General features: G+C 43.1%; 1 protein-coding gene across 1 annotated transcript in view; it reads left to right on the forward strand.

Moving 5' to 3' along the window:
- The window catches only part of LOC124621963 (acetylcholine receptor subunit beta-like 2), a 294185-nt gene that overhangs the window by 72843 nt on the left and 194484 nt on the right, over nt 1-26858 (forward strand). The window contains exon 6 of the mRNA XM_047147491.1: nt 25213-25369. Coding sequence (XP_047003447.1) covers nt 25213-25369 — 157 coding nt within the window. The remainder of the gene's footprint in view (nt 1-25212; nt 25370-26858) is intronic.

Consider the following 26858-nt stretch of genomic DNA (forward strand, 5'->3'; position numbering starts at 1 on the left):
ATCTGCTGAACGGAATGAACAGTCTAATGAGTACACAGTATGGTTTGAGAGTAAATCGGAGAAAGACGAAGGTAATGAGAAGTAGTAGAAATGAGAACAGCGAGAAACTTGACATCAGGATTGATGGTCACGATGTCAATGAAGTTAAGGAATTCTGCTACCTAGGCAGTAAAATAACCAATGACGGACGGACCAAAGAGGACATCAAAAGCAGACTCGCTGTGGCAAAAAAGGCATTTCTGGCCAAGAGAAGTCTACTTATATCAAATACCGGCCTTAATTTGAGGAAGAAATTTCTGAGGATGTACGTCTGGAGTACAGCATTGTATGGTAGTGAAACATGGACTGTGGGAAAACCGGAACAGAAGAGAATCGAAGCATTTGAGATGTGGTGCTATAGACGAATGTTGAAAATTAGGTGGACTGATAAGGTAAGGAATGAGGAGGTTCTACGCAGAATCGGAGAGGAAAGGAATATGTGGAAAACACTGATAAGGAGAAGGGACGGGATGATAGGACATCTGCTAAGACACGAGGGAATGACTTCCATGGTACTAGAGGGAGCTGTAGAGGGCAAAAACTGTAGAGGTAGACAGAGATTGGAATCCGTCAAGCAAATAATTAAGGACGTAGGTTGCAGGTGCTACTCTGAGATGAAGAGGTTAGCACAGGAAAGGAATTCGTGGTGGGCCGCATCAAACCAGTCAGTAGACTGATGACAAAAAAAAAAAAAAAAACAACACATGTTGAACATTTATAAGCTTTATATATTTGTTTCATTTTATTTTTATTAATTGCTTCCTACCAACCACCATTTACACATTACAATGACATATTTGTCTTACAGCACGTTTTTGAGCAATGGAGACTTTCTATCTAAAAGAAGAGTTACCTCAATTATATTATTCCATATGACATTATTGAATGAAAATTTGCCATCTTACTGATTCGTCTCTCTCCAAGCTTTGCAATGATTTTAAGTGCAAATATGGCTGATCCAAGTTGTTTTAGAATTTCAAAATTTGCTTTTTCCAGTTTACATTTTCCTCAGCATGGGATCCAGGAATTTTGAAGTTTACATTCTATTTATTATTTTTTCACCATGTGTTATACATGTCACTCATGTTGCAACCCTAGATGTGGCAGAACTGAATATGTTGTGTCGTCTTAAGGCTGAGGGTGAGACCATTTGGAGAAAGCCAGGCAATGACACTTTTAAAAACGTTGTGTACCATTTCTTCTGTTTCAGCATGTATGCATGGATTGATTGCAAAAGTAATATCATCTACGAAAAGAATTAATTCTACTATTGTATATTAGACAGAGCATTGTTTACATATATGAGGAACAATCATGGACCTAAGATTGAGCCTTGGGGAACACTAAACGCATTTTATCTCTAGTCACAGTTACGTCCCTGCACTATATTGGTTGAATTACTAAGTAAAACTTTCTGCAATATTTTAGTTAGATATGACATTATCCATTGATTGACTATTCCATGAGTCACATAAAACTTCTATTTGTCTTGTAGAACACTTTGATTCACACTGTCAAATGCCTCACATAGGTCGCAGAAAGTAGCAAACGGTGCCGTTTTATTATTCAATGCTTCTAAAATATTTTTTAGTGGATATGTAAATGGCATTCTCCTGAAATGTAGTGTTCTGCGAAAATTACTGTTGCTAAGGTGTGATACTGCTGTTCCAGTAAAATGTAAATGACGTCAGCAGTGGCAACCGACAATTACGAAGGAGATTAAGTATAGCTCAACTGAACGTTGTACCTAAGATATTTTACTTAGTTTATCTGAGACCTACCAAGGTTAACTAAAGAATACATTTTGACATAAACTAATTTCTTCATTGCCCGAGACAGTGCAACGGAACGTCGAAACGATACACATCATCTTTCTGGCAGCGTTGATTAATCAAGCACCTAGAATGGGAAATCGGTACCGATGCAACAGCATGCGCTACCTTGTATGTTCGAAAACTTCGCGCTAGGCAAACTGAGCAAAACGTTTGGTTCTTTTTGCATTTGATATGGTCTACGATAGATCTTTAAGGGGACCCTATAGAGGCACTATTAGTTCATGGGGAACTATGAAAACCATAGAAAACCCCAAAAAACTTTTTAGTTTTACAATTTTTCGCACTACAACCGAGCTGCGGAATCCAAGACGCTTACGCACAGAAAGTGCCTGAGTACATCACGACATATTCCTAAGATCACTGTCTCGAACATCCTTAAAAATTTTTCTTTACATGTTTATCCGTTTTAAAACACACAGGTTCACAACTATTAGCTCATTGGCAGTTTCTTAGAGAACTCCAGAAAAAGCGTTTTCTTTACCCTTTTTCGTATTATAACCGAGCCGCGGATTCCAAGATGGCTATGCCCAGTAAATGCCTGAAAATACTACTATATATTCCGATGATCCCGACCTAAAACAATCTTGAAAATTTTCCTTGATATCTTTATCCGTTTCGGAGATACAGAGGTTCAAAACTACGTTGCATATACACGTAAAAGAAGAACATGAAATCCGGAGTGAGCGAAATGTAAATAATAAATAACGGCAGCAAATTGCTCAAATTTTAACAATGTATTCTCTGGGAATATATCCAGAAGTGCCATCTTTCATTTTTCAAAATTCTTTATTCTTTATCGAGAAACAACCGAAAAACTTGGCTTTTGGGCACCAAAACCGAACCGCAGTTGCCAAGACGGCTATGGAGAGAAAATGAGGGTAATTTTTACGATATAATACAGAGATCCCGTTCATGAACATGCTTCAAAATTATCTTGATATCTTTCTCCGTTTCCGAGCTACAGACACTCGAAGTTACCCTTCTTGGACACGTAAACTACCAACGTAAATTCCAGTGTGAGGTGAAAAAGTTGTTTATAAACCGACGTACCACGGAGGAATATCCTGTGAAGTGTTTACGCTGTCATCAGAAGGCTTCTGGGAAGCCCATGTTGTACTTAAGAACATGCAAAATTTTTGTCCGCGTGAAATCAGGTCTGAGGTGTAAAATTAGTTTTGCGTTATTTTAGTTTCACGTAAATAAATTATCAAAATTTTACTGACCCATAAAGTTCTTTTCATATGAGTGATATGCCCTACTGTCGAAAGGAAAAGAAGGTAAAGTTCTTTTCACATGAGTGATATGCCCTACTGTCGAAAGGAAAAGAAGGGAACCAAAGGAAAAATGCTCTTATTGCAGTACAAAAAACGAGAATACCCTCCAGTTCAAAAGACTCCGACTAAAAAGTCGAGTACTAGCTGCCCTATTCTACCTTCCTCAGCACCTGTAAAGATTTTTCCAAAAATTTGGCATAGGATCATATTCGCGTTTTTTTTATGCTGAGAGAGAAGGAGACAATGGATGTGGGAAAGAGGTGGATAAATAATAAATACTGAAAGATAGTAGACAGTGATTGTGGTATAGAAATAACGAAGAAGACAATGCCAGTGTAAGAGAAAGAGAGAGACACAGTGACAGTGGAACATAGTTTCAGCGACAGAAGAGTGCAAGGACAAGTGTGAAGGAGATAGTCCCAGTGGGAGAGCAACAAAGAGCAGGAGAAAGTGGAAGAACGTGAGAGGCAGGGATAACGAGAGCCAGAGTCTAAGAGAATGACAAGAAGAAAGAGGGAGATAGCTGTATTGAGAAGAGACGGCTGCAGTGTGGAGGAATGAGATAGTAGCAGTAAGATAGCAGGAGAGAGACAGTGATAGTGTTGGCGAATATTGTATAATATTGAAGTTTAAAATTCGTTAAAAAGCCGTTACTAGGACAGAAGGAAGGTGACTTTGGCACTGAGATAGGAATCAGTGACAGAGAGAGACAAGGGAATGATGACAATGAGTTGGGCTGAATGAGTGAGTGAGGATGGGAAAATGGTAGTGGAGTCGTATGAGCGACTTATAACGATGGACTAATGGGTGTGAGCGAGTTAGGGGAACTTGTTTCAGTGACAGGTGACTTAAAAAGAGTGCGAGTATGTTCGCATGCCAAAAGTTTTGGGAATATTTGTAAAGGTGCTGAGTAAGGTAGAATGAGGCAGCTGGTATTCTACTTTTCTGTGTCATTCAAACAACAGTATATTCGCCATTTTGTGCTACGATAGGAGCGGTTTTTCTCTGGTGCACTATTCTCATCCCAACATTACATTCTAGTATGTAGTTATGAAATTTTCAAAAATGGTATAACGTCCATTTCTTTATCACCACTTTTAATCAGCTATCTGGCTATTAAACCGTCTCTTGTCAAGCTACAACCACTTAAATATTCCGGCGCAAACGGAGGTATATAATGCCGATACAGTTATCGAGTCCCTCGTTTTGTGTTGTTTCAGGCTGGACGAGGTACATGACGACTTGGATTGTCGTTTTCTTTCTTTCGTCTCAGTTAAGAGTGCTCTCGCGTTTAGGCGACATCTTCTGTCGTTCACTTATTGATTACGCTCATTGCCATAAAATGCCATCTATTTTTATTCGTTGTCATAAAGGCTGTATTACTAATTGTTGGTGAATATTGTGTAATACTGAAGTTTAAAATTCGTTAAAAAGCCGTTAAGAGTGGCAGAACAGATTCCCACTGGAAGGTGACCTCTTTGACGCCCAGGAGAAAGATATCCTTAATCTAAAATGAGAGAAAAATACGAAAGAAAGTGAAGCACAGAAAGTTGGAGAAGGGAACACCATGAAACGTCACGAGCTGAGTAGGTGTATGATGTTATTGCAGTGATTACAAAGCTGAGTCAAACTGACAAACAACTTAACAGTTTAAGCCTGCTTATCCGAATGACGCCTAGTTGGACGCACTGAAAAAATGGTTCAAATGGCTCTGAGCACTATGGGACTTAACATCTATGGTCATCAGTCCCCTAGAACTTACAACTACTTAAACCTAACTAACCTAAGGACAGCACACAACACCCAGCCATCACGAGGCAGAGAAAATCCCCGACCCCGCCGGGAATCGAACCCGGGAACCCGGGCGTGGGAAGCGAGAACGCTACCGCACGACCACGAGATGCGGGCTGGACGCACTGACTCCGTTGCGAAGAGAGTCACAAAACCATTGTATCCTATCCGGAGGGAGGGTGGTCCAAAACTGTTGCCTCTATTCCTCGATATTCTGGGTACCATCGCTGTGATGGCGTTGACGCTCGAGCTCGTTCCACAGATGCTCTATTGAAGACGGATCTGAGGCTACTCCTGGTCAAGGGAGTACCTCAAAATCACGCAGACACTTCATAGAGAAACGTGACTCATGTGGGGGAGCACTGTTCTGATGAAAATGGCACCACGATAGTAATGCATAACAGATAAAACATATTAACGTAGGATGTTTGCGACGTACCCTCGTGCTCCGAAAGTTGCCTCGTTCGCTACTGGCGATGATCAGCAGTCACATCTACTGGTTCCCCACACCATGACGTCTGGAGCGACACAACTGCGCCTCTCCAAAGCTTTGGGAGACTGAGTCCTATCACCAGAGGCTCTATTGTGTATCGTTCATACCGATCGGTGCGGTAAGCTACACCTAGATAGTGACGTCATTTTCGGTTCTTTAGCGAAAGCTGCTGTTCTGTAAGCTTATGAAACCAATTACCGATCGGTACGCAAGCCGATTTTCTGGCAACTGTACTGGGAGGTGGTTAGGTTTCGGTATGGCCACCCATTTGGTTCGGTGTGATTTGTTTACACCTAGAATTTGTTATTTCAGAAATACTGAGGGGCTTTAGTTTAGGATTTAGTGATTACCTTTTACTGAAGAGTCACCAGGACGCTTCTGGTGGAAAGTGAATTCATGATAGCCAGTTTCCCTTTGGTAGAGGTATGGTTTGTGTTGTTTCTACTATGGAAGATTATGACATAAAACAATTTTCAGTCATTTTCTCAAGAAATACCTGTTATTTTTACGTAATTAGGGGTTTAAAAATCGTTACGTTTCAAGAGATCAACTTTGCTTACGTACAGGACACAGGCAAAATAATGTGAACACCTGTACTTACTTGGGAATGGTTTATTTATAAGGGGTTGGACCCGTTTGCCCATAATATAGTTGTACCGTCTCCAGTGAAATGTTATGCCACTTTTCTGTCAGAACCTCTTCTGACTGGTGTAGTGACGAGGGAGACGGAAAACTGCTCCGGAGTCTGCGCTCCAATACCGCCCACAAGGGTTCCACAACGTTCAAGTGCGTGGACTGTGCTGGCCAGGGATGACGCTTCAGTTCAGTTGCATGCCCCTCATACCACGATTGTACGGTTCTGCGTGTGTGAAAGAGTTCATTATCTTCCTGAAATATGGCATCATTGTTGGGGAACAACATTTAAATTATGGAGTGCACATGATCACCTAAAGTGTTCACATAATCGTTGGCTGTAACACGTCCTTTGAGAGTAATGATGGGACCAGCAGAATACCGTGTTATGGCTGCCCACACCATCACGTTCGAATGAAGCAATCAGGACTGTAGGCTTCTCTTGGTATTCTCCAGACGTAAACCCGGCCCGATGTTGGAAATAACGGAAACGTTGACTCGTGGAAGCATATGACGTGTTTTCACTGATCAGCCGACCAGGGTTTCTGCTCCTGACACTATGTCTTACACTTCTTTGCGTTGGTTAATGGTTTCGATATAGCAGCTCGTCCGTGAAAATTCGCTTTATGGAGTTCTCGGCGGACAGTGTCGATAGATACGGGGTCTCGGAGCACTTTAGCCACCGTAGTTTTGTGTTGTTTTGTTGTTTTGGCACAATTCGTGTTAGCGTATGACGATCTCTGTCAGTTAGATTTGATTTTCCCTCACTATTATGTTTACATGATGATGTATTTCCATGTTTTGCGTAGGTTGTCATGACTGTTGATACAGTTGCTCTTGAAACATTCAATAAGTTGGTAGTCTTGGTTACTGATGCTCCAGTTAATCGGCTTCCCACAATCTGCCCTCTTTGGAACTCTGCTAGGTCTTTCATTGCACGTCGTCCTCGACCGCTGAATGCAAATATAAAGTATGTGCTACTCGTAACCAACCTGCACTGATGCTAGCCGAGCGGTCTGGGTCGCTGCAGTCATGGACTGTGCGGCTGATCCCGGCGGAGGTTCGAGTCCTCCCTCGGGCATGGGTGTGTGTGTTTGTCCTTAGGATAATTTAGGTTAAGTAATGTGTAAGCTGACCTTAGCAGTTAAGTCCCATAAGATTTCACACACATTTGAACCTTTTTTGCACTGATGCCTAGTTCGTACTGAACACGCATAGTTCAGCGCAACACGTGCCTCACCAGCGCTGTTAACCATCAAACACAACTGTCCCATTACTACCACTGTTTACCTTATTTTCCTATCCCCTGTATACGACATGAGTGTTAACTGAAATTACTAATGAGTTTGCGTACTTTTTCGCGCAAACGGTTTACTTATTAATTATCGAAGTGCATTTACGACTTTTAAGTAACAATGGAAAGTAATTTTGTGAAGCCCGGCAGTGAAAATCTTCTAAGCTTTCATTCATTTACGGCTTACGCCCTCGTTGTTCGACAACGAAGTCATCCTGCGACTCTCTCTATTAAAATCGGTGGGAGTAGAGTGCTAATTATGTACTAGTTGTCTTGGCCAACTGGTTAAAGCAAGAAACTGTCGTGCTAAAGGTCGTACTTTCGCATCTGGCTGGGTATAATTTTTTTTTATCTTCGTGTTTGTAATGCATTCCGAGAATTTCTTATTCATGAAAGTTATATATTTATTGGCAATATTCATTGTTATTCACAAGTAAGAGCGCACTTTCTCAGTAATGAGTATCTTCGAATTCGTGGCATCCGCATGTTTAAAAAATGAAAGATGAAATTGCTACAGACGAAATTTCTGTGTGTGAAACAACTGACAGTGACATTTATATTTTTTCTTGTCACAAATAATTCACCATTTTTCCGAATACTTAACGATCTCCTTGTTTGTGGTTAGACAAGAGTCTGAGAGCACAACTTAAATTACTTAGAATGAAACTAGCAGCCATCATCTTTGTGCTCTGGCTTGTCACAAGTATTTGTCTGTGATTGACTTTTTAATAACAGCAGGCAGAGATGAAAGATCGCTGCCATGATATTTTTAACTATACCCCCAGATAGGCCGGCCGCTGTGGCCGAGCGGTTCTAGGCGCTTCAGTCTGGAACCTCGCGACCGCTACGGTCGCAGGTTCGAATCCTGCCTCAGGCATGGATGTGTGTGATGTCCTTAGGTTAGTTAGGTTTAAGTAGTTCTAAGTTCTAGGGGACTGATGACCTCAGATGTCAAGTCCCATACTGCTCAGAGCCATTTGAACCGTCTGAACCACAAGACATGAAACATTTTGGTTCATGACATGCATGTCATAAACTACGATGAACTTGAATAGCTGCAGTCGCTACACGCCCTCGGAAAGCCATTTTTTAAATTTTGCTTTTAAGACCCAAATCGTTGATGTGCCATGTAGGAAAGTAGGCTACTTCCCATTTGGATCTCTAGGAGCGAGTTACAACCACATTATATGCATCTTGTTGTTCTTTGACACTCTCTTAAATAATTTTTCGGGTGTTTTTACAGATATATTTGACCAATGTAGTACCACATACTTTTCCTATATCATATTCCGAAACGTAAAATCCAAAACAAGATGTCAGTGTGGATGAGAATAAAATGAGACAATATGGCAATTATGAAATTTCCAGAACACAGTAAAATTCCCTTCCGTTTTTATGCATGCTGGGAAACATCTGGTCAGCGAAATTTGAGCAGTACTACATACTCTAAACAAACTTTCCGGTACTGTGAAGAATATCATGCCTGTGTCAGCTGCTAGCCGCTTTGGCTTCGGGTTCGTGACGCTGTGCAGCCGCTTGCTTTTGATTGGTTGGCGCAAGGAGAACTGACAACAGCGCCTCAGTTTGCTAGAACGATGCGACAGCGCTTCTGAAAAGCTTACAGAATAACGTGGGGTCTCTGTTTCGAAAACAACGCTGCTGTCTGCGCTCGCCTACCGATCCGACTGGCAGATCGGTCGGAAGATACAGAATAGGGTCCCAAGTCGACGCCATTCTCGCCGACGATGGCCATCCGCAGTAGTGCAGAACCATGACTCACCGCTCGACACACTGCAACGCCATTCATTACCAGTGTACGGTTCCTGGTCAAAGTGTCACTGCAAATGCAGCCGTTTGTGATGTGCCGTTATCGGCAACCTACACATGGTACGGTAATTTTCTAGTGTGGCTGTACTAAAGTCCGAACGACGGTACAGGAAAGCACAGAATGTTTCAGGTGCTCCCTTACTTGTTCCCTGATGACACGTGGACTTGTGAAGAGGTAACGACGTGCTCGGTGCACAATACTGTGAACCTCCACTGCAGTGGTCGACCAGAACTTTGACAGCGAGAGCGCCAGTCTTCACGTTCCCATGTACTTCGGTTTCCGGTCAAATCCAAGCACACTATAAATCTGTGTAATGCCCAATTCGACCAGCTGCCCTAATGGAGACCCACAATCAGGCCCTTCGCTAAGTGTGTCATGTGCTGATAACACTGTCTCACATGAGCACGCAACACCTCTGCATCCTTCACAGTGATCACTCAAAGCCTTATACTGTTCACATCCCTTATTTTGTACCAGGCGTAGTAACAAAACTAAACACGAACAACGTTTGTGCACCGCAGTGGCCATTCCACCTCTCATACAGAATTGCAACTTTAAACCCTATGTTTTGTACATGTAGGAAGTTATACTGGTATACTACCATATCTTCTGCAGTGAGGAGCCTACATAGCGGGGAAGTTTTATTAATAACAATCATAATAATAGCTACTAAGATATCTGGGAAGCACAAAGAGGACAGAAAATCAGAAAACAGTATTAATCCACACATCACATGAAAATAGAGTCAAAAAGTGTTGTGACTTGGCAAGACAGCCAAGCCACTAGGAGGAGAAGCCGAAAGGCACGCGTTTAAGCTCACGCAGGCTGGCGTGAGGTCTGGAACAGTTAAAGGAATAGAGACTAGCAAAAAAGGTACGTAGCTTCTGGAATACTTAACTTTAATCCATAATTGGTGAACATCGGTCTGACGGTACATGCATCACAAGATAAATAGCAAATGATAATGGCGCCTTGCTAGGTCGTAGCAAATGACGTAGCTGAAGGCTATGCTAACTATCGTCTCGGCAAATGAGAGCGCAATTTGTCAGTGAACCATCGCTAGCAAATGCGACTGTAGAACTGGGACGAGTGCTAGGAAGTCTTTCTAGACCTGCCGTGTGGCAGCGCCCGGTCTGCAATCACTGATAGTGGCGACACGCGGGTCCGACGTATACTACCGGACCGCGGCCGATTTAAAGGCTACCACCTAGCAAGTGTGGTGTCTGGCGGTGACACCACAAAAAGTACATAAATTATTAAAACGGAGTGTCACTTCTCTCAGTGACATATAAAATTATGAAAAATTCTCTTGACCAGAACTGTAGAAACTTCCGACAACCAATCAGGTTGTTTTCGAAAAAGAAGATTCTCCAAGTTACAAGTTTTTTTCGAAAGAGAAGATTCTACGAGTTACAAGTTTTTAAACACGAAACCTAGAGTAGTATCATTTACTGATTACTATTAAGCATTTGATTGTGTAGCCAGAGAAACAATAGATAAGAGTGTTAGAGAATTTGTCAAAGCAAAATTAGCATAAATAATTCGTGAAACACTAAAGAAATACTATAGATAAAATGAAATTAATAGGAGTAATCTGAAACAAAAACTGATGCCAGACAAAGAGGGTGCTGACTACCATTTCTATTTCTATCCGTTTGAGAAAAGAAAGATGTAATGATCTGGAATTTAGAGCTGCAATATCAGAAAATGGGACCAATGATTCTTGGACGGAAATATATAGGGCTTCCAGTGAGTAAAACAAAGTTGACACCAGTCGTCCAGCACTTCTTTACATACTTTCAATTTCCCCTGTAAGTTCTGTTTGGTAAGAGGCAACTCTGTGCGGCGTGAGTGTCTCCAGTAGATGATGCTACGAAATGTTAAAGTTCATAAGCTGTGCAGAGTGTTATGCATTGAAATGATTATCTGTGGCGACACAGGAATGTCTCAAACAACATTTCACGAAACGAAGGGAATACATTGAAAAGAACGGCGAATGTTCAAGTTTATTTTGCAGTTTTATAGCTTTTTAAATATTCTACCTTCATGTACTAATTGTCGAAAGACTGTTATTCACATACACGGAAGCGCCAAAGAAACTGTTACAGTCATGCGTATTGAAATACAGAGATACGTAAACAGGCAGAATACGGCGCTGCGGTCGCCAACGCCTATGTAAGACAACAGTCTGGCGCAGTTGTTAGATCGGTTACTGCTGCAATCAAGATTTAAGTGAGTTTCAACCTGCTGTTATAGTTGACGCACAAGCGATGGGACACAGCACCTCCGAGGTGGTGATGAAGTGGGGATTTACACGTACGACCATTTCAAGAGTGTGCCGTGAATATCAGGAATCCGGAAAAACATCAAATCTCCGACATCACTGCGGTCTGAAAAAGATCCTGCAAGGACGGGACCAACGACGACTGAAGAGAATCGTTCAACGTGACAGAAGTGCAACACTTCCGCAGACTGCTGCAGATTTCAGTACTGGGCCGTCAACAAATATCAGCGTGCGAACCATTCAACGAAACATCATCGATATAGGCTTTCAGAGCCAAAGGCCGACTCGTGTATCCTTGATGACTGCACAACATAAAGCTTTACGCCTCGCCTGGGCCTGTCATCACTAACACTGGCTTGTTGATGACTGGAAACATGTTGCCTGGTCGGACGAGTCTCGTTTCAAATTGTATCGAGCGGATGGACGTGTACGGGTATGGAGACAACCTCATGAATCCATGGACCCTGCATGTCGGCAGGGGACTGTTCAAGCTGGTGGAGCTTCTGTAATGGTGTGGGGCGTGTGCAGTTGGAGTGATGTGGGACCCCCCATACGTCTAGATACGAGTCTGACTGACGTAAGCATCCTGTCTGATCATCTGCATCCATTCATATCCATTGTGCATTCCGACGGACTTGGGCAATTCCAGCAGAAAAATGCGACACACTACACGTCCAGAGTTGCTACAGAGTGGCTCCAGAAACGCTCTTCTGAGTGTAAACTCTTTCGCTGGCCACCAAACTCCACTGACATGAACGTTATTGAGGTTATCTGGGATGCCTTGCAACGTGCTGTTCAGAAGAAATCTCCACCCTCTCTTACTCCTATGGATTACGGACATCCCTGCAGGATTCATGGTGTCAGTTCCCTCCAGCACTGCTTCAGACATTAGTCGAGTCCATGCCACGTCGTGCTGTGGCACTTCTGCGTGCTCGAGGGTCCCTACACGATATTAGCCAGGTGTATCTGCTTCTTTGGCTCTTCAGTGTCTATGAATGCATGTCACAGATGTACACAGATGTGATCTTAGAAATCGGAAGAGACAGGTAATGTAGATTCTATGACCTATTAGTTCCATGATTACGCTGTATGACAGTTATATCGAACAAGATCAAGGATTGTCACTGCCTAAGATCTGACAATAGTAACATACATGACAACCTATATACAAAATGATGCGACAGATTTCATATCCTGTTGTATTGACTGACACACATGTCACTGTTATACAGTAGATGTGCGTAGATGTAAGTAGATCTATAATTTTTCTATTATATATGCATTTGTCATTTTTCAGAAATCTCTGTAGCCTGCATACAGTATATCAGATGCCACTGATGATGGGTTATGAACCCGAAAACCGGTTGTGGCATATAAACATTTCTAGTGGAGCTCTTGGTGTTTAAATGTCCTTTAATAAATATCTTAAAGCAGCGGAGCATCAAGCATTTAAGATTTCCATAACGAAAGCAGCTTAGGGTGTACCGCAAGGATAAGTAATAGGATAGCTAATCTGGAAACTTCCTGGTAGACTGAAACTGTGTGCCAGAGAGACTCGAACTCGGGAACTTTGCCTTTCACAGTCAAGTGCTCTACCGAATGAGTTACCTAAGCGCGACTTACGACGCTTTGCTCCCGGCAGTACTTCATCTCTTACCTTCCAATCTTTACAGCTCTCCTACGAAATTCGCAAGAATAGCACTTCTGGAAGGAAGGCTATTACGAAGACATGGGTTATCCACAGACTGGGGGATGGCTAATGTAAAGCTGCGAGGACAGATCGTGAGCCTTGCTTCGTACCTCAGTCGGCAGAGCACTTGCCCGAAAGGCCAACATCCCGAGTTCGAGTCTCGGTCCGTCACACAGTTTTGACCTTCCAGAAAGTTTCGTATCAAAAATGGTTCAAATGGCTCTGAGCACTATGGGACTTAACATCTGAGGTCATCAGTCCCCTAGAACTTAGAACTACTTAAACCTAACTAACCTAAGGACATCACACACATGCATGCCCGAGGCAGGATTCGAACCTGCGACCGTAGCGGTCGCGCGGTTCCAGACTTTAGCGCCTAGAACCGCTCGGGCACATCGGCCGGCGGTTTCATATCAGCACACACTTCGCTGCGGAGTGAAAATTTCATTCTGGAGATATTTAATGTTCTCAATACACCTAAACGATTTTTCTGATCGATGCGTCACAACGAAATTGTTTTCCGACGATGCTGCTCACCACAGGGAAGTATCGTAAATGAACACACAAGGACTTGCAGAAAATTTCATGAACGGCAGTTGTCCTCGAAAACGGTTAAAATGCAAGGTAATGCCTATAACAGAGAAAAAGAATCTGATTACATGTTCATTGCAGAACTTAGGGGCCGGCCGGTGTGGCCGAGCGGTTCTAGGCGCTACAGTCTGGAACAGCGTGACCGCTACGGTCGCTGGTTCTAATCCTGCCTCGGGCATGGATGTATGTGATGTCCTTAGGTTAGTTAGGTTTAAGTAGGGTTCTGGGGACTGATGACCTGAGAAGTCCCATAGTGCTCAGAGCCATTTGAACCATTTTGATCTTAGGGACACGATCTGCAGGATGAAGACACTGGTGGTCATTAAGAGTGGAGAACCACAAAGGCGCCTCGCAACAAATCCCAAAGACGCTGATTGGCCCCTGTTCGACACCTCCTGACAGGGTGTTCAACCTGGGTCCAATGAACGGCAATCAGACGTGCTAATCACTTACCTGCGAAGAACCATCGCAGGAAGACTCTGAGGGAAAAGTCGATACGTGTCGTAACATGGATATTCCTGAATGGAGAGGAGATGGAATAGTTGAGCGCACAGTGATTCGCGTAATGGAAACGGGAGGCTGGCGGGCGGTGTTCTCCAGAGATCTGGAAGCCCTGCGCGGCGCTTGGCGTGGCGTCTGCGGCTGTGGCCCCCGAGGCTGCGCCATGAAATATTGACGGTGGGCACTCGCTCCGAAAGGAACGGAGTGGTTGCCCGCGGCTGCCTGCCTTCTGCTCCACTCCTAGAAGCGACGAGAACAGCTGGGCCCAGCACGGGTAGACCCTCGAGCTCGCTGCTCGCAGACTCACCAGGGAAGCATACACCTAACGAGTCAACGGTTTCGCGTATTTTTTGCACGATTGTAGTACGTATTTACAGTGATAGGCCAAGACAATAAGACCACTAGTTTAAAAGCGACCTGGTTCGCTTCTGAAACGCAGTGCAGTGGCGATTCTGCGTCACACGGTCTGAACAAATGCTCGGTAGGTTTACGGAGGCAAGTAGCATCAGAAGTCTAAGCAGGCGTCTCAGAATTCCCGTAAATTACAGATCACTGGTTTGTGGACGCGGAACTGGCACCCGATAACGACCCAACTGTGTTACATCGCCTTCAGATCGGGCCAGTTTGGTGGGGAAGACTACACAGTGAGTTAGTACCATCCTCCTCAAAGCGCTGTAGTACGATTTTGGCCTTGTGTCACGGACAGTTATTCTGCTGAAAGATGCGGTCGCCCTTTGGGGAAGAAATGAAGCGTGAGGGCATATAGACGATCAGCAATAATAGTTACGTAGCCTCCAGCTGTCATGGTGCTTAAGATTTTGCCACAGGCCCCATGTAAGCTCAAGTGAGCATTTTGCATAGCGTAAAAGAGCTTCCAACAGCGTGAGTCCATGATGTGGTGCATGTTTCGAGAAGCATTTCGCCTGGATGACAGTGTATCCGGACAAGACCATCGACTTAGGAAGCGTCATTCACAGCAAACCTGATCCCTCCGACTTGGCGACACTTTTTCATTGACTCACGGTCCAACCTCGTGGAACCTGTGTACACTGCGTTTTGATTATGTCGTTGGGTCAATATGAAAAGACGTGGATGTCATCTGCAGTGGAGCCTCACGTTCAGTAATGTGTGCTGAACACTTCAGCATGCACAAGAATCGTCCTCTGTCGTCAGATTTACCACAGATCGTCGTCTGGCAAGCCTCCAATCTCCACGCTCTTGAATGAGGCTCGGACATACAGCAACTTGTCGAGTACTCGTAGTTTCACCGACTTTCAACCGTTTTACGTGAATGCTCACGATTCTAGCACCGGAGTAGCCAATCAGCTTCACCGTTTCCCTTATCTCATCACCAGGCACTGGGCCATAAGAATCTGTCCTCTGTTATGTCAGTGGATTTGCCTATTTGTGTACGGCGTAGTCGCTCGGTTATTCGCTGTTCATCTGCCCTTCTTATACAGGGTGCCCCAAAAATGTTGCGACGATTGTCGAGGTGTTGTAGAGGCTGTCTCGAGGAACAAATCGACAGTAGGAACCCGTGAATAGAAGATTGCAGGAGAAAAAAATCGTCATCCACAGAGGCAGCAGCACTGCACCCTCTACAAGCCCCCGAAGTTTTTCGCTTGGATGGCGTGTACAAGTACAGCTGCCCATACAGCTTCAACACGATACCACAGTCCATCAACAGTAGTGACTGGCGTATTGTGACGAGCCAGTTGCTCAGCCTCCATTGACCAGACGTTTTCAATTGGTGAGAGATCTGGAGAATATGCTGGCCAGGGCAGCAGTCGAACATTTTCTGTATCCAGAAAGGCCCGTACGGGACCTGTAACATACGGTCGTGCATTATGCTGCTGAAATGTAGTTTCGCAGGGATCGAATGAAGGGTAGAGCCACGGGTCGTAGCACATCTGAAATGTAACGTCCACTGTTCAAATTGCCGTCAATGCGAACAAGAGGTGACCGAGGCGTTTAACCAATGGCACCCCATACCATCACGCCGGGTGATACGCCAGTGTGGCCATTACGAATACACGCTTCACCGCGAAGTTCCATTCACTTTCTTTGTCGTGAGATAGAGCTCGTGTATCTTTTTTCATAGTGGATTAGCCTTATAGAGTCCGCCCTGGGTAGCTGAGTGGTCAGCGCGACAGAATGTCAATCCTAAGGGTCCGGGTTCGATTCCTGGCTGGGTCGCTGGGTCAGAGATTTTCTCCGCTCAGGGACTGGGTGCTGTGTTGTCCTAATCATGATCGTTTCATCCCCATCGACGAGTTGGTCGCCGAAGTGGCGTCAAATTGAAAGACTTGCAGCCAGTGAACTGTCTACCCGACGATAGGTCCTAGTCACACGACATTTACATTTATTTAATTATCCTTGTAGACATACGGCAATATTTAAACATCATTAAATACCGTTACTTCAATCTTCTGCATTAAAAAAAAAACAATTCTCCATTATCAGCGACATATTAAGCTATGGCTATGTTCCGATTCTGTTGTATACTTCTGGATTAGCCTAATTTTTGTCAGTATTCCACACGAAAATCCTTCAAAGATGTCTCATTTTTTGTTCTTCGTCTTTCCTTCGCATTTATGTTTTTAAACGTTTTACTTCCAATAGCCTACGTTGGTTTTGCACTTTCTGCATCTTATTTAACACTGGGATTTCTCAAAGTTCTTCATTTTCATAGTGTGCACCGCTTGTAATTATTCTTGGCTACTGCGAAAAAGAGTTAACCAGCGGTGGAGTAAAAGTAGTACTTGTATTGTACACGTGGGTTCAGGTTTATGGCGCCACGCTGGTGGAGTACACGTGTGCGGTATGCGGCATCGATCCACTGGCGGGCCGCTGATGGCCTGGCAGGCATGTTTTACGGCTCCTGTGAGAACAGCTTTGTCAGGCAAAGAGCAAGCTGCCCCTAATGACCCGCGGCGCCCCCACAACACTACCGGTACCAGGCATCGGGGACAGTGAGATAACGGTGCTATGATCAGAGGGATCATCCATCACTCAGTTACTGGTACCTGTTGGCCTAGATTTCGTTCGATCGAGGCAGTTGATTCCCTCGCCGGTTCGCTGAAGGCCTATTCGTAACAATTAGGACTTCTGTCTACGTCCACGTCTACGTACATGGGTAAAACAGTCATCCACTTCCAGTTGCCGCTTGTTGTCTAACAACTTCCATGGACAACAAAAATTTGATTTTCCATATTTCTTATAATTGTTGTCTGTATTTAAAAATTTAACGCCGTGTCAACGTTACGTTATAGGTATTTCACAATAAGGACAACAAATTACCTAGTATTTGAAAACGGGAGAACCAATCGATTTCCGACAAAATTTACACATAATGTCAAACCTGTTCTAAACTTTTTCTTGATGAAGTGCAGTAAAACTTCAACGAAAAGAGTGCTGTTTCAATTTATTACTTATTTAATACTAACTCTATTTCTTAAAACATTTTGCTGACAGAATTAAGATAATTACTGAGTGTACTTGTTAAATTATACTATTGTGGATACACATGGCTTATGAAACATAGTGCCATAACCACTGAGAAGACTGAAGAAATAGCTTTCCTCAAAACTGAGTGCAAATTAATCAGCTGATACTTAGTGACTTCATTGTTTTTAAAAGTGAAATGCATGTATTTGCATAGACATAAATCTCACGTTCTTGTTCTTTTTTTTTTTAAATGTAATTGTTCACACCACTGGTAATAAATCGTTTTGAACACAGTACTGAGTTCAGTTCCTTTCGTTTTTAATCTCATTAATTCTTAAATAATATACAGGGTGATTATAATTAAAGTTAAACTTTCAAACCGCTGTAGAAATAACGCCACTGGTCAGAATGACGTCAAATTGCAATGGAATATTATTGGAGAAGGGGGAACACGTATGACAGAAGAAAAATAAATAGTTACAAAATGTAGGAATAGATGGCGCTGTAAGCATCATAATTTAATAGTGGTCGACTACAAATGACGAATGAATCATACAACAATACCTAAGGTGCACGTTTGACGTTAAACAAACTGTACTACTTGGAACGGTGGTCTGACCATTTAATATTAAAAGACTACGACCAAGGTGTGGACGGGGCCAAGGAATTGACATATCAGACGTGATTTAACACATAAATAATTTATTCATAACATACAATACATAACACCAACTACATAAATCCTGCTTCGATGCTTACAATTGCCCTAAATGGGATGGCCACCACTTTCGAATTGGAAAGGATTTAATTTAAGAAACTAAAACGCCTATTATAATTTTTTAAAATAATAATAACACAACACATAAGTAAGCGCTAAGTGAACGCGCTCTTAAATCTTTAATTATTAATCACAAAGCTTAGGTTTACCACATTTAAATTCTCATTGCAATATAAAACATAAATACATGAATTCACAACACAGCATGGCTTCAAAATTTCTACCTGGACAACCTATGGTCCTAAAACTTCCGTATTACATTCCAGCCAATCACATAAATAACTTACAAACACGGTTGGTAAAATACAAACGTTTGCACTATAATCAATTTTAATAATCCACAATCACTCAAAAAAACAACATCAGAAGTTCGATACGGGCCATGTAAGCCCATTTATACAATCTTTCGGACCAAAATAGGCACGAGGGGCACCATAACAGAAGTGCGCCAGTTGCTTTTAGGATAGATAGGTGCTCCCATTAGCTTAATCAATGAGCAGATATTTACTCAAGCGACAAGTGTGGTGTCACCGCCAGACACCACACTTGCTAGGTGGTAGCCTTTAAATCGGCCGCGGTCCGTTAGTATACGTCGGACCCACGTGTCGCCACTATCAGTGATTGCAGACCGAGCGCCGCCACACGGCAGGGCTAGAGAGACTTCCTAGCACTCGCCCCAGTTGTACAGCCGACTTTGCTAGCGATGGTTCACTGACAAATTACGCTCTCATTTGCCGAGACGATAGTTAGCAAAGCCTTCAACTACGTCATTTGCTACGACCTAGCAAGGCGCCATTATCATTTGCTATTTATCTTGTGACGCATGTACCGTCAGACCGATGTTTACCAATTATGGATTAAAGATAAGTATTCCAGAAGCTACGTACTTTTTTTACTAGACTCAACTCATTTAACTGTTCCAGACCTCACGCCAGCCTGCGTGAGCTTAAAAGCGTGCCTTTCGTCTACCTCATAGTGGCTTGGCTGTCTCGCCAAGTCACACAACAAGTAAGATAGTTAATGCAAATAGAAGGTATTTCTAAAGCTTTTTTTTTCCTTCCTCCCTTTTAACAAGGCGGTTTTAGTGAGGTGGAAATTTCACTTTGAGGAGACGCGACAGCAATCTAGCGGGCACGCCTTCACGAGGACGCCATGCCACTACACACGTACTAAACTAGCCGCGTATTCGCTGTTCAAGGCAAACATTAACAACACAGTTCCATATTCGTGACACCTACATAATCGGGATAAAAACAAAACAAAAAATCCCAAGAGCGCAAGATCCAGCATAGCTTTAGAACAGATCTTACTTCATGCGGTTACCTTCACAAATACAGGTATCGAAATGAAAACAAGAACGTATAACAACATTCCCTAATGAACACAATGTTCTTCTTTAGGTCCCGGTAGCGCTAGACAACGCTGACATGTCAATGTTAACAAACCTCTAAGGCAACACCCTCCAACTGAGAATCTGAAACCAATGTGACCCCTTATCAGCTCCGTGACAGGACTCGAAGCCCCAACTACTGTCAGTGCAACTCACTTAGAATAAATACAGCACAAATAGTATCGCGGACACACATACCCAGGGATTAACAGAACACTAGACTGAACTAGAAATAACCTTAATAATACAGCACTAGATCTTGGGAGAAAAGGAACCAACTCCTCACCCGAACTTCTGCAACCACAGGGCGGGAGGATGAACTACCAAAACATAGAAGTGCACACGTACACAAATAACTACCAAAATACACCACTAGACCGGTTAGCAACGATGCGTGGAGGAATCTGCACTGTCAGAATTGCACCAGTGAACAGAACAGAGGATTGCCACAGCGGTGGCCACAAGGCGGGAAAGACGACTGGATGAACTCAATCCCAAAGGACGATCAACTTGAAACATTCACACTTAACTTCTTTTCTCCTTTCCCTCGGCGCACTTCGTCGTTTTTCCGGGACTGCTGTGCACAATTCTGAGCCGTTCCCAGTCGTCCCGACAGACACCGACCCAGCCGAACTGCTCCCGGACTCAAACCCTCGCCGAACGGCGGCTCCACCGCCCCATGATGGTTACTGTTTGTTTGCCTTCGTCGACGCAGGCGATGATTAGACTGCCATCCGCCTCCCGCGGACAACCAGTGAAGAGCGGACAGAGGGGCCCAACCAGGCCGGCGTTCCTCCACGGGTAGAAGTGCGTGTTCGGTAACAACACCCGTACGCGGAAGGCAGTATGTCGACGTCACCATGTCAGACACGAAGGCCACTGCGCGACAACCTCCTCCAGCGCGACCGCGCTCGCCTATAAATAGTACAGGCCAAAGAGTCTGCTGCAGTGAGTCGGTCGTTTTACCAACCTACGGTTTCTAAGTACACCAAAGACAGAACTCGCAATCGATAGTGGGTACACTACGGGCGGGAGTTCAAACGAAAGAGCTTCATAAAAGATCAACCCTGAACAACCGCGGAAAAACGAAATAGAAGCGAAGCAATAAAAGACAGCAACGAGATGCTAGAGCCCGATCGCGCACAAACACTGTCGATTACCAAAGATATTGGCTCCACACGACGCTCAGGAAACGAGTCGTGGAAAGATGGAAGTACTCACGGCTCACTACTCAGTGTGCAATCGGTCCATAGGTGTGATACTGTTAGTTACGTAAGCCAATCCACCACGGCAAGGTCATATAACATCGTTTGGGAAAAATCGGTTTTTAATTGTCCTGAGGCCAAAAACCGCATAAAAATCATCAATCAAAATCAAATCGGATTATTGATTTCCGTGTGATTGGCACAAAACATGTTCAATATGCTATCTACCGTTTTCCGCAACAAGTTGAGAAACAGCATGTTCCACAACTGATCGCAGTGTTTCCGGGATCACGTTCAGAATGTGTTGCGCAATGCGTGCCTTCAATGCAACTAAGTTTGCAGTCGGAAAACTGAACTCAACATCTTTCAGTTAGCCCCACAGCTAGAAGTCACATGGATTAAGATCAGGTGATCAGGACAGCCAGGCTGTAGGGAAAAGGCGGCTGATAATTCTAGCACTTCCGAAATGGTGCTTCAGCAGCTGCTTAACTGGATTTGAAATGCGCGGATGTGCGCCATCTTGCATAAAAATGATCACATCCACACTAGTGGAGAGCTGGAATGACTTGGTTACGTAAAAGACACTTACCAGTGACGGTACAGGTAGCAGGACCAGAAACACCTGTCTCTTCGAAAAAATATGGCCCTATGATAACTGATGCCGTAAACCCACACCACACAGAGACCATTTCAGGATGGAGTGGTACTGGTTGATTTGCGTGTGGATTTTCCATTGCCCGTATTCGGCAATTCTGTGTATTGACATATACTGTCAGATGGAAGTGTGCTTCATTTGTCCACAAAATCTTCGACTGGCAGTCACTATCCACTTCCACGCGAGCAAGAAATTCTAAAGCAAAGGTCTCTTTTGCTGGCAGGTCAACAGGAAGCAACTCGTGCGCGTGGATAATTTTGAATGGATAGCAAAGAAGGATGTCTCGTAGAATTTTACGCGCCGTGCTCACGGGTATGTCCAATGTTCGGGCAATTCTCCGTGCATTACACGTTTGCACACCACCACTCGCCTCCTCATGTGACCACTGCTTCCACTGATGTTGTATCAATTCTTTTCCTCCCTCTACCACGTTGCACACAAAAAGAAACCGTCTTTTCGAATTTCGGAATAATTTTCTCCAGACCCAAGGTAGTCATCAGACCAACGCCTTTTTTCAAACCCTTCAGTGTCCGGAACTTCTGCAGAGTGATGTGAGCACAGTCATCATTCTTGTAATACAGATTTACAAGCACAGAGCGATGCTGCATTGAGACAGTCATGGCGAACGTCGCAGATGCGAAAGGAGGAAAAACCGTGCACCCGGCGTGTTTATACCAAATTCAATGGGTCGTGCGCATGACAGGTGTTTTCATTTACGTATTCTGACACATACGGCGCCATCTATTGATCAGTTTTCACAATATTTTTTCTTCTTCTTCCATACGTTTTCTCCCTTCTCCAATAATATTCCGTTTGCAATTTGATGTCATTCTGACCAGTGGTGTTATTTCTACAGCGTTTTGAAAGTTTGGCTTTAGTTATAATCACTCTATATTCTACAGTAACATTTAATACAATTAAATAATAAATCTTAAATGTTGTGTTACAGCGATTTAGTTAGAAATTTGTGGCAAACCGCTATTTTCGCGCGTTATAACGCTCCGTAAATGTTAAGTACAGCCTTGCGCGGTATGCCCTCGAATTCGTCTGATTCCTCATTCGTGGTCTTTTTGTGAGACGTATGTGGCAGGATTCATTATGTCGTAACGCTCGTCCGCATGGTTCTAACAGTGTGCGTCACCACGATGTACAACATCTCTGCTGTAACGTCTGCCTCTGCAGTCGCATGAGTGTGTCCGTGACGTTTTCGCGCTTGCTAAGAGAACACGTCACGAAACGCGCTGCTCTCCTTCATATCTTCCCTATTTCTTCTGTCAGTCCAGCCTGAGGAACAATATCCAAGTAAAGATCGAACGAGGATTTTGTGACCTAACTTCTTCGTGAATGGACTACACTTTCTGAAGAGCTTCCAACGAGTCACAGTCTCCATGATATTTAATAAAAGTCATCAGTCCTAGTGACGGTTCGCCAGATTTCAATGAAACACTAACGGCCTTTTCCGAATTGTTTGCCTTCTGCTGAGGCACAATACAATGTAAAACTGTATCCATTTATAAACTCTAAATTGAGCTTAGCAACTTGTTGTTAGAGAAACATTAACAAACAACTTTGTCTCGTACATAAATGAAAGATTTGTTAGGCGTTGTTGGTCATCTGATGGGCTCTTCAGCCACCAATGGCAAAGGATTCTGTACTTCTGCACGCAATGGTCTCTTTGCACACGGCGTGTGATAATTGTGTCTTCAGCGTAACGCTTCAGTCTACGTGATCGTATTACGTGTGTGTTCATAGTGCGATGTCAAGTTTGAGTAACATGATGATAGAAGGAAGAATGTGAATCCCTTCCCCGACACAAAACTTACTCCTTTCGAATAACACAAAGGGAACCGCCGTGCTTAATATCCCCATTCGACGCACGTATCGCCATCAAGTGCAGCATACCCTAACTTTCGGACAGGTTTGAAATTTAATTTAGGTCACTGGCGCAAAGTCTTATCGAGAACTTTATGCCACCAGCTCTCTTCCCCTTGCTGGCCAAATACTGACAGTTGTGACCTCTCGTAGCTCTGTGATGGAGAGGGCTCGTGTCGTCACAGCTGACGTGAGTTCAGTACTAGATAGCACTCCTTTTTCGCCAAGAAAATGAGGGAACACAGTACACTTAGCGTCGCTCTTTACGATCTGTTAGAAGTCGAAACTGCGTAACTAGTACATTCAGGTTCGTAGTTGCAGCTTAATTTTTTAAAAAAATGGGGAAAAGTCACATTAGTTTCTGTAATATTCACGGTTTATTTGTTGGTTCTTGTTCCAGTTGTGTAGCAAACATCTTAAAGAGAGGCGCTAACACTGCGCAATGCATTAACACATGTAGATATTAGAAAACACGTCTTCCTAATCGCGCAACTGACAAGCAATTATTTTCTCCATTTTCCCATACAAAACATGATGCACCTCTCCAATGTCAGCACAGTTTTTTTCATATGAACATCTTTATGCAGATCGCTGACAAACATAAGTATTAAACACGTGTTGGTAATTTTAACGTAATACCTCCAGTCATTCGAAATAATAATATTCTATTTAAATATAATTTAATTTTCCTATTCTCAAGAGTTCGAAGAACTTGATAGTTTTGGATACTCGTAAAGACAAAACTACAATTTAATGCTGTCTTTTTTTTGAACATTGCTTTTCAATTTCTAAATATTATTTCAGTGTTACAAAAATCCAAATACTACGTTACTACGAGTATTTGTCTAATTTAAACACGTTTTAGAATTTATATTTCAAATCCAATTTACATAAATAATATTTGAATTTTATCCCAACTCTCCAGTTTTAACAAACTGAGATGTATTGTGTTTACTCTGTCATCTAAGTTTTTCACAGAATTTAAATTATCGAAAGGTAGTAACTTGTTAAAATATGCAAATTTCGATGTAAAGTGTTTCATCATATTATATATCAATTTATATTCCTTAATAGTTTAGTTGACTTTTTGTACTTTGTGCGCGTGTGTGTGTGTGTGTGTGTGTGTGTGTGTGTGTGTGGGTGTGGGTGTGAATTTGTAAGGGACCAAAGTGCCGAAATCTTTGTACTTTCTCACAACACATGGTCAGTGTCGAAGTGAATCCATTATTAGTCATAATGAAATACCTTCCCATGGTTTTATCATTAGGTATGTATATGGTCGAAAAAATGGTTGTAATTACTATACATACAGTATACACCAGAAGACTTTCTTTCTTTTATCAATACACGAGAATACAAATTGAAAATTGTAAAATTGTGTAAGATTGAATATCAAAGATAATAGTGTGATGTGTGTTTCTTCAAATATGGGTTGTCTCTGGCGAGGTTTGAGAGTACACAGCAGTATTGCAATATCCGCTACACGACCAAATCTGATTTAGTATCCGATACACGGCCTTATACAGCATTGTAGTCTCCGATACACCTAATTCCTTAGAAGTTCCAGCGACTAGTGAGATGTGGGAGTGAGTGAAGGAACTGGCGCTTGCAGGTGGACTTGAAGCACATGGACCAAGTATCGGGCAGCAACCTGGTGAGCGTGGGCATCGACCTGAGTGAGTTCTACCTGTCCGTCGAGTGGGACATCCTGGCCGTGCCCGCCACGCGCAACGAGGAGTATTACCCCTGCTGCGTGGAGCCCTACTCTGGTAAGGGTGCGGCACTAATTTCCATAGTGTGCTTGCTTCAGATTCAATTAGTGGCACGCAGTCTGTTTGATGTGTAAGTAACGTCTGAGTTCACTAATGCTTTTTATTACATATTTGGAAGTGTTCACACATTCTGACAGATTAAACCGGTGTGCCATATTTTTTAGAATCGAACTATGCGTTTTGTCGACAAGTGCCGATTGAGCCATCCAAGCATAACTCTCAGCCCACCTTCACAGCTTCACTTGCGCCAGTACCTCACCACCTTCCTTCCAGACTGCACAGAGGCCTTCCTGCACACCTTTGGGACTATCACCCCAGGAAGATATGATTTTGTGGAGACGAGGCTTAGCTACATCCTGCGGGATTGTTTCGAGACTGAATTTCCATTCTGCAGTGGAGTGTGAACCGATATGAAACTTCCTGACAGATTAAAACTTTGAGCTAAATGGGGACACGTATCTGGGATCTTTGCAAACGTGCCACATTCGAGTCCTGATTCAGCCCACAGTTTTGCTCTGCCAGGAAGTTTCGTATGAGGGCACATACAACAGCAGAGCTAAAATTCGTTCTGGAAGTTCATTGCTATTTCACGAACTATACACTAGCAAAACAGGAATGGACATAGCAGCTAGACTGGATTAGCTCAATTGTAGCTAGAGATCGAGAAATTAAGACTCCAATTTTGCTGAAAATATGCCGAGGGATAGTCACAAATGCAAAACAAACACGAAAGGCCTGCATACAGCCAACTAAATGAAAAAACAGTCGGCATTAATTAGTTTGTAGCGCAAAACTTGATTACAGCTGAGCGCAAGCGGAAATCATTTTTCTCATAATCCAGTCGACCAAACACTAACACCCTGACCTCAAATCCATGATCGAACAATTTAGCGCTGTGTTGCAGCAATGGATTCGTTTTCACGAAGATCATAATTCAAAATCCTGTCTGGCTAACCGGATTTAGAAACTCCGTTATTTTCCCAAATAAATCGAGGCAAGATTCAGGATGGTTTCTTTGGAAGACCACGACTGATTTACTTCTCTATCCTTCCCCAATCCAAGATTGTGATCCATCTCCAGTGATCCGTCGTCAGTTGGACGTTAAACCTTAATCTGCCTTTTTGGTAGTGAATTCACTGTAAAGTAATTGAAGAAGCCTGAAACTGTGAAAAGAATGGTCTTGTTTGTAATACAATAACATCCCTGCTGCCAGTCACGATTTTTCTTTATTTATTTTCTGTACTACACATATCTGGAACTAATTCCCATTATTGAAAAATATTTCTAAATAGTCACAAAGATACGTTACGTTTACAAAAAAATATCTAACATTTGTCAGTAGAGCTATAATGTTACACACCATGCACGCAGTTTCTTTTGTATGCAATTTGACACCGTTGTTCTGTTATACAGGGTGTAACAAACAGGTAGGGCCAAACTTTCAGGAAACATTGCTCACACACGAATAAAGAAAAGATGTTATGTG

Source organism: Schistocerca americana, chromosome 7 (assembly GCF_021461395.2).
Source record: "Schistocerca americana isolate TAMUIC-IGC-003095 chromosome 7, iqSchAmer2.1, whole genome shotgun sequence".
Lineage (NCBI taxonomy): Eukaryota > Metazoa > Arthropoda > Insecta > Orthoptera > Acrididae > Schistocerca > Schistocerca americana.